Here is an 8,729-nt window from a genome sequence, read left to right as displayed (position 1 = left end):
CCTCCCAACAACTCTGTATCTTGTTGCTGCGATTTTTGCGCCATTCCGAGTTCGTTTTCCGGCTGATTTCCGGCACACAACGCTGCAGAAAAATCTGGATTTTCTGCAGCAGAATCTGAAAATTCTGCAGCAGCGTTGCTGTTGTTTAGCAGCTGTTTTGACACTGTAGGATCGTCGAGAAGGCATCGCACAACACGTCTCACATTTGGCTGCACATGTCTACGAGTTTTCGCCAGAATTCTCGTCGGCCGGCCATACTGCAATTCCCATTTCTGTTTCAAATCGGACAGCGCTGCCATGGCTGCCACATCGCCTGAGTTGACGACCTTATGCACAAGGGTAAGAAATTCGAAGAAGTTGAAGCGTGGTTGTTGAAACCCGTCAGCCATGGAAGCTTCGCCAAGGTTTTTTTCGCGTGAGTTTTCCGGCGAACAAACTGTCTCGTTGACATTTCCAGTTCCCAAATCCTCAGCATTCATGGCAGATGGTGAGTTTTCGCTTTCCCGTTGAGATCGATCTTCGAGTATAGCAGCTTCGACATCATTGGCTTCAATGGCGGCGCCAAACCCTAGTTTCGTACCCGTCCCTTCTCCGACCAAGTTTCCATCTTGTTGTTCTAGTTGTGGTCGGGGCACTCTCCCAAAGGAGTCTATGGCATCAGATCGTGGATAAACTCCGGTTGCCGACGACTGAATTTCAGAAAACCCTTCATCTTCCTCGGCCGTTCTTTTTGCAGAAAATCCTAATCTGCGCGGCTCCTTCCAACCGGTCTGTTCGGCGACCAATTCGCATTCTTCCGCGTTCTGATTGAGAGCCACGGTCTCGAACAACGTTGTGGTAGCGTCTTTCGCCGGGAAATCGCCGTTCGATTGCAAGTCGTCTTCTTCCTCAAAATTCTGCCGCGATTTGTCGTTTTTCTCGCCATCGCCGGTCATCCTTCGTCGGCCTCCCACTTTTCCGACCTCCCCGTCACTGGCCAGAGTGTCTTCGTCCTCCTCCTCCTCGCCGGCAGCCATGTGCATGGAATGTGCATTAGTGTGTGTTTGATATGGTGTGCTAGTGTGTGTTTTATGCATGCACTAAGTAAGGGCTCGATAAGCTATATTAACAATATGCTTCCCCCTCCATTTCCTTGATGCCCATTCTACATCTCTTGCCCACTCACAGTTGGGCCAAGAAAATCGAACTTGTTGTCGTATAGCTACAAGGCATCGTCTGCTAAATCGGCATCGGAAGAACATATGTGTGTGTGTCTCCGCATTCCCCTCATCACAAAGGATACATCCGCCAAGATGATTCATCCAAGGTTTGTCTGTCGTAGGTAACTTCTCCTGAATGGTTAACCAGAGAATAAAGTTATGTCGTGGAATCTTTAATGAACCCGAGAGTAGTGAATACCAACCTACTTTCGGTCCAGGTGGACTGAAAAGCCTGTATAGGGATTGGTAGTGAATACCAACCTACTTTCGGTCCAGGTGGACTGAAAAGCCTGTATAGGGATTGTGTGGTGGGTCGTTCCTCGGAGAATCTCCAGTTGATCCTGTCATCTCCTCCGTGAATCGGAGGTAGTGTATAAATGATCTCCATACATTCCAAATCAGTAATAAGAGGCCACTGCCATTGCCCCTCATCAATAACTACTTGAAGTTTGGCTGATTTATCAAGTCCCACGAGTCTCGGTCCACGTGGGAATCTAGTAATAAGAGGGCCCAAGTGGTGCCACGGGTCCTTCCATAAGAAGAATGAGTTCCCCTCTCCAATAATAAACTCCGTCATGGGCAGGATGGATCTTCGAAGTCGTAGTATCTTTCGCCATCCCCATGATCCTCCCTTCTCATTAATCGTCCATATAGAATTATCACGTAGTCGTCCATGCTTCAGCCACTCAACCCAAATAGATGTTCGGTCACATCTGATAACGTCACATAACTTTTTTGCCATTAATGCACGGTTAAGGATACCTATATCCTTGATCCCTTGGCCTCCTTCCATATGCGGTTTACACACATCCTTCCATGCTACCTTAGCGTAGCCCGATGTATAATTGCCTTTCCACAAAAAATTTCTGAGGCGTTTCTCAATTTGTTTAATAACAGTCTTCGGTAGAATGAAAGCAGATGCCCAGTATGTGCTCATTGCTGACAGAATAGATTTAATGATTTGTATGCGTCCAGCATATGATAATGAGATACCCTCCCAACCATTAATGCGAGCATCAATTTTCAAAAGAAGTGGCTGACAGTCATTTATAGTCAATCTAGAAGATAGAAGAGGGACACCCAAATACCTCATTGGTAACTGGCCCTCCTGGAATCCCATAACTGCTAAGATCTGATCCTTCCAACCTTGTGCTGATCGGGATATAATGACATGGCTTTTGTGTATATTCAAACGAAGTCCTGACCAGTCTGCAAATCGATCCAACCCCATCTTGAGAACCCTGAGAGAATCTAAGTCAGCTTTACAGAAGAGTAAGAGATCATCTGCAAATCCCAACTGGAATATTTTGGTCGGCTCACATTTTCAGTGATAAGAGAATTGCATATCCTGCTCGATAGTTTGCTGCAATCCCAAGTGGAAAACTTCCATAATAAGGACAAAAAGATAGGGAGATAGAGGGTCTCCCTGTCTTAGTCCATGTGCTCCTGCAAAGAAATCGTGCGGGTTTCCATTAAGCCCAATTGAGAATGATGTCGTCGTTACACACTCCTCTATCCATCTTGTGAACATTTGTGGGTAACCAAACAATTGCATAACTGCTAATAGGAAGTCGCATTCCACAGTATCATATGCCTTCCTAATATCAACTTTCAGAGCACATCGAGGTGGGAGCCTCACCTGATTATAGCCCGTGAGCAATTCCTATGCCAGCAAAATATTATCCCCAATGCTACGCCCTGGGATAAACGCTCCTTGACAAGGACTAATAATATTGTCCAGAACTCCACTCAACCTTTTAACAAGCAATTTCGCAATGATTTTGTATAACACATTACAACACGAAATCGGTCTAAAGTCTCCAACAGTCATAGGAGTGTGTACCTTTGGAATCAGAGTCAACAGTGTGGCGTTGACTTGTTTGAGTAGTTTACCGGAACTAAAGAATTCCAGTATCGCCTTTGTAACTTCCTGACCCACCACTGGCCAAGCTGCTTTAAAGAAACCTGATGAATATCCATCAAGTCCCGGAGCCTTGTCCTCTGCAATGTCAAATACTGCATTCTTTACATCATCTGGTGTAAACGCCGATATAAGATAGTTAGTCTCCTCATTTGAAAGTACATGTCCAGCCCACGGTCTAAGAAAACCAATATCCATCGTAGTCTGTCGTTTGTTACCTCCCAAGAGGTCTTTGTAGTAACTCACGAATTCATTGATAATCTCTCCTGTTTCTGTAAGGATAGTCCCATTATCATCATTGATCTGCAAAATCCTCCTCGCCACTCTTCTCTGGGCTATTTTACGAAAGAAAATCCGGGAGCACTGGTCCCCTCCTTTCATCCACTGCATCTTGGCTCGTTGTTGCAGCATGATTTGCTCCTGTTTTACTGCTTTAGCATATACTATTCGGCAACAGTGTTCTAACTGTAAAACTACTTCGTTCTGTCTATCATATCTCACCAGATCTTGTGCCTCATCGAGAAATCCTTTGGCTAGTTGAACATTGAGTGTTAAGTCCCCCTTCTTTCTCCTTTGTTCTCTAAAGAACATTGAGTGTTAAGTCCCCCTTCTTTCTCCTTTGTTCTCTAAAGACCGGTTTCAAAGCTTTAAGTTTATGTGTTACCGCAAACATAGGAGTCCCAACGATTCTATGCTGCCAAATATTCTGTACATTGGGAATGAATTCAGGTGAGCGTGTAAGGTAGTTATCAAATCGAAACATTCCTCCTCTTGTTTGATTTTGTGTATCTCCATGTAGTACTAGCGGCGAGTGGTTAGAAGTTCGCAGCAAAAGGCTATGATAACTAGAGGAAGGAAATCGTGCGAGCCATCTGTCATTAATAAGGATACAATCTAATCTATTCCAAAGACTCCGCGAGTTCGTGCTGCAATTATGCCAGGTATACCATTCACCCTGCATAGGCATTGGTATTAACCCGGCCTCCTGAATACCGGCATTGAATTCTTCCATGGCCATCCTAATATCACCAGAAATTCCACATACCTCATTCGTTTCTCGGACTGCATTAAAGTCCCCCCCTACCAGCCAGGGCTCGTCCGAGTGTTCACGTGCCAATGTTTCCAGAATAGTCCATAAGTTCCTACGATCAATCATCTCAGAGGCACCATAAACGACAGTAATAATGAGCGATTCAATGTCAGCCCTAGTAGTAACACGACAATGCATAACTTGATTCCCTGAATCGAGTATATGAACATCAACAACATTTGCATCCCACGCTACCCAAATACGGTTATCCACAGATGCATAATCAACAAACCATTTCCAATGAGGAAGCAAAAACGACTGAATATTCAAAGCATTATTGATACGAACACGAGTTTCTAATATGCCAATAAAATGTAACCTGTATTCCAAGACTAGATCCTTTACTGTGAGCTGATGGTCTCTTTTATTCAGCCCCCGGACGTTCCATATTGCTATGTTCAACATGGGTCACTACTAGAGGGGTTGCATGTGTTAGGACCCCTAGTAGTTTCGTCTGCATCATCAAGTAAATTCAATGCCTCAAATGGATTATAGATAACTACTTCCTTACCATTCTCTTTATGTGATGACGTTTCTCGTTCTTCCTGTTCAACACCATGATTTTTCTTTGGTACTTTATCCACCTCAACTACAAAATCATGTTTCTTTTGTTGCTCCTTGGGTTTAGGTGGAGGAGGGATGGTGGTTTTAGGTACATACACTTTAACCGGCGGCTTTGTATGATTCTGAGTTTTTTTCATCAAGCAATCCTTCACCGAGTGACCCAGTGTTAGGCATCCTGTACATTTAGGGGGGAGCCATTCATACTCAATATCAATCTTGCATGGGGTTTCCCCACCCTCCTCATCTGGCGTCATTATAATAATATGATTTGTTAATGTCTGATTAAATCGATCATCACGCATACACGAGCGAAATCCAGTCTCGTGCATGCCCTTGTTATTGCATCAGGGTATAAAGGCTTACCCACACCACTCGCTACAATACTCAATCCATCCGTCGTCCAGAATTCCATAGGAAGGTGTCTCAGTTTTATCCATACTGACACTTGTGTATGCTTCAATTTTCTCATAACCATACCAAGTTCCCATTTTTGCAAAACTATCGGCTGTCCCTGGAATAGCCACGGTCCTCCTTCAATAATTTCCTCCATATCAATTTCAGATTTAAATTGAAAGAAGAAAAAGCCATTATCAGTTGCAGTGACTTCTCGTAACGCCGGCCAAATGGAATGGGCAAATTCCTTCAAGTGATAATAATAAGGTCTTTTTGCCAAAAGGTATCCCACTGCCGTAGTTTGCCATCTTTTCGACCCATCTCGTACAGTTTCTAAAGATGGTCGAACAATAATCTCCCCGTTTTGTCTCGTTGGGGCTATGTAATTTAACGTTTTTTGAGACGAATTGTTAAATGCATCGGTAATTTTATCATCAACAATTCCTTTTGAATTAGTATTCAATGGAATATTCCCAATAAATAACGGAACAGGTACAATTTTCCTCCCAATATTGCTGTTTTTTTCCATTGCAGAGATGATGTCATTCCCCATGTCAGCAGAAGTGACATCAGCAGCAAGGTCAGCGCTTACATCAACAGGATATTCAGGGCTTACGTCAGCAACTGCGTCAGCAAAAGTCAACTTCGCCAGAATCGCGTTTTCACCCTCAGTCATCGGCCAGAGATCTGCTGTTCTAGTCGGAACAGTACCAGAACCCAAGATAACATGTCTGTTCCTCATTTCCATGTCTGTCCGGTCAACAATCTCGCCGGAAAATCGAAATCCCGACGAAGAAACTCCATCCATGATCGCAGTAGTTGTTTCTTAAGTCTGGATCCTTGTCGCCAGAGGACGGATGTTCCTAATGGCTTTGCGTATCCCTCGAACCAGAGGAGGTTCTGTTATCGGCTCCGGTGCCGGAAATCTGTTCGTATCATTCTCCTTTCCAAATGCGTCTTCCATTTTGTTTGCAAATCTTCTAGTGCTTTTAGCAATTCAATATCACCAGTATCTATAACAGTGCGTGCTACCCGAATGAACTCACCCATATTAAACGTACCTGGTTGTCGTCCGCCATTGTTGTTCATCAAGGGTGCGCCGCCAAACCCTAGTTTTGGGCGGTGCATCAGTTCGCCATCGTTAACAGCCAAGTTTGAATCTTTCTCGGTTGGCATGGTTTCTCCGTCCTCAGATCTCTCAATACCATCATAGCCATGCCTAATCTGTTCGGAATCGATTCGTCTTCCATGGGCGTCTTTTTTTCTTCCCCGTCTGCGCGAAGCCCTAGTTTTGAAGTTGATGAACAAGCGGCTAGATCTGCTGTTTTCCCAATCAGGTTATTCTCCTTATCATCTCCAGTACGATTCCAATATGTATACTTGCCGGTCATCTTCTCCAATCCATTCTCGTTCATTGGCGACTTTTCGGTTTCCATGTGAGAGTCGCGATTTTCGCCGGAGAACTGATCTAGATCTGCTGCCTTTTGCCGGTCATCTTCACCATCCACTGCTTCTTCGTCGGCCGGAGTCCCATCATGGTCACCGGCGGTTGGAGGATTTGAAACGGCTTTTGTGTGTGTTTTTGGATGTGTGTAAGTGTGTGTTAGGCTAGAGAGAGAGTATTTAGAGAGAGAATTTTTTCTATCCATTGCTTAACATTCATATAATGTTTCCGCCATAGTCTATATAATGCACGTGTGCTAACAGAGCTAGGGAGTTCTAGACTAATTACGCGCTGGCGTATATTTTCCATAATCAGGTTTGCTACCACGCTAGGAGGGTTCTCAACTTTTTTTTTGGGTAAATGTAATTTTCATTCAGTAAAAAAAAAATTGTATAGTACAACAATTTGATCATCAATTGGTTTCTCCTTCGACAGGCCAAGGGATACGCCATAGTCTATATAATGCTCGTGTACTAACTGACAAGGCAATGTTGATACTGAGGATCCTCTGTCTGACGTCGTCGATGATCATCATACCAATGGTGTTCGGTGTCCATTCAGTATGTTCAAATCGCCTCAGGTTCCTCTCTCTCCAAATGTGATAGACACACGCTGCTAGTAGTGAACGGTAAGCTATGTTGACAATGTGCTTTCCTCTCCATATTTTTGTCGCCCATTCAATGTCTGTTTCCCAATCCATATTGGGCCATTGGAACCGAATTCTTCTGTGTATTTCTGTAAGGCACTGCCGGCTAAATCTGCATTGGAAGAATAAGTGAGAGTGGGTTTCTGTACTTCCGTCGTCACATAGGATGCAGGCTCCCAAATGGGATAGCCATGGTTTGTCCGTGGTGGGAAATTTGCCAAGAATTGCGAGCCAAAGGATGAACGCATGTCTTGGTATCTTCAAGGAGCCCGAAAATAGTGAGGACCAGCCTACTTTCGGCCCTGGGGGGTAAGGGGGTTCTCAACTTGCTCAAATCTTCTAGTGTTCCGCTCCTTCCAAATATGATAAACACACGGTCCTAATAGTCCACGGTATGCAATGTTGATGATATGTTTCCCACGCCATTTCCGTGCCCCCCATACAATATCTTGTGTCCATCCCAAACACACGGTCCTAATAGTCCACGGTATGCAATGTTGATGATATGTTTCCCACGCCATTTCCGTGCCCCCCATACAATATCTTGTGTCCATCCCCAATTTGGCCACTGAAATCGTACCATGCGTCGTATCATAAGACGAGGAATCTTTAGAGGACTTGAAAGTAGTGAAGTCCAGTCTACTTTCGGTCCCGGTGGTATCATAAGCCGATACAGCTCCTGAGTGGTGGGGCTCCCATTCATAAATCTCCAAATAATCCGATCTGATCCTCCATAGATATGAGGCAGTGTGTGAGTAATCTCTAAGCACTCCATGTCCGTAATCAATGGCCACTGCCATTGATTCTCGTGGATAACTGAATTCAATATAGCATTCTCATGCAAACCCAATCTAGAAGGCCCTTGTGGGAATCTGCCTATGAGTGGTCCAAGGGTGTGCCATGGATCATTTCCATAAATAAAATTCACTCCCCTCACCAATGCGGTATTCAACGATAGATCGTATCGAAGTACGAGAAATGCAAGAGTTTCCTCCATCCCCATGGCCCCTTATGATCCGGTATAGTCCAGATTGAACTATCCCGTAAGCGTCCACTAATCAACCAATCCACCCATATCGACGTCCTGTCACATCGGATGACCTCGCATAGTTTTTTGCACATAAGAGCACGGTTTTATTAAAAGAAGTTTGCTTTCCTTTTATACAAACTTGAAGTTATTATTACGCTTAGCAAATGCATAATACAAATGCTTGGGTCTAGATCTACGTTTGGGTCTAGTTTCGTCGAATTGTGAGAAAGTTCAAAATTCAGTTGTTTTGCACGGTTTTATTAAAGCAAGTTTGTATCCCTTTTATACTAACTTGTAGTTATTATTCCGCTTAGCAAATTTACAACACAAATGCTTTGATCTAGACCAACGTTTGGGTCAAGTTTCGTCGAATTCCGAGAATGTTCAAAATTTAGCTGTTTTGCACGATTTTATTAAAACAAGTTTGTTTCCCTTTTATACT

The 8,729-nt window shown here is 43.9% G+C and overlaps 1 protein-coding gene across 1 annotated transcript; it reads right to left on the bottom strand.

The window, feature by feature from the left end:
* Positions 1–1,356: 1,356 nt before the first annotated feature.
* LOC110011363 lies at positions 1,357–3,711 on the bottom strand. The gene is made up of 3 exons (XM_020691372.1): positions 3,043–3,711; positions 2,241–2,496; positions 1,357–2,138 (listed from the first exon to the last, which is right to left on the bottom strand). The coding sequence occupies exons 1-3, from the start codon at positions 3,709–3,711 to the stop codon at positions 1,357–1,359; spliced, it is 1,707 nt and encodes a 568-aa protein (XP_020547031.1).
* Between the last annotated feature and the right edge of the window lie 5,018 nt (positions 3,712–8,729).

Source organism: Sesamum indicum, unplaced genomic scaffold, assembly GCF_000512975.1.
Source record: "Sesamum indicum cultivar Zhongzhi No. 13 unplaced genomic scaffold, S_indicum_v1.0 scaffold00184, whole genome shotgun sequence".
Lineage (NCBI taxonomy): Eukaryota > Viridiplantae > Streptophyta > Magnoliopsida > Lamiales > Pedaliaceae > Sesamum > Sesamum indicum.
This window is presented reverse-complemented; position numbering and strand designations above follow the sequence as displayed.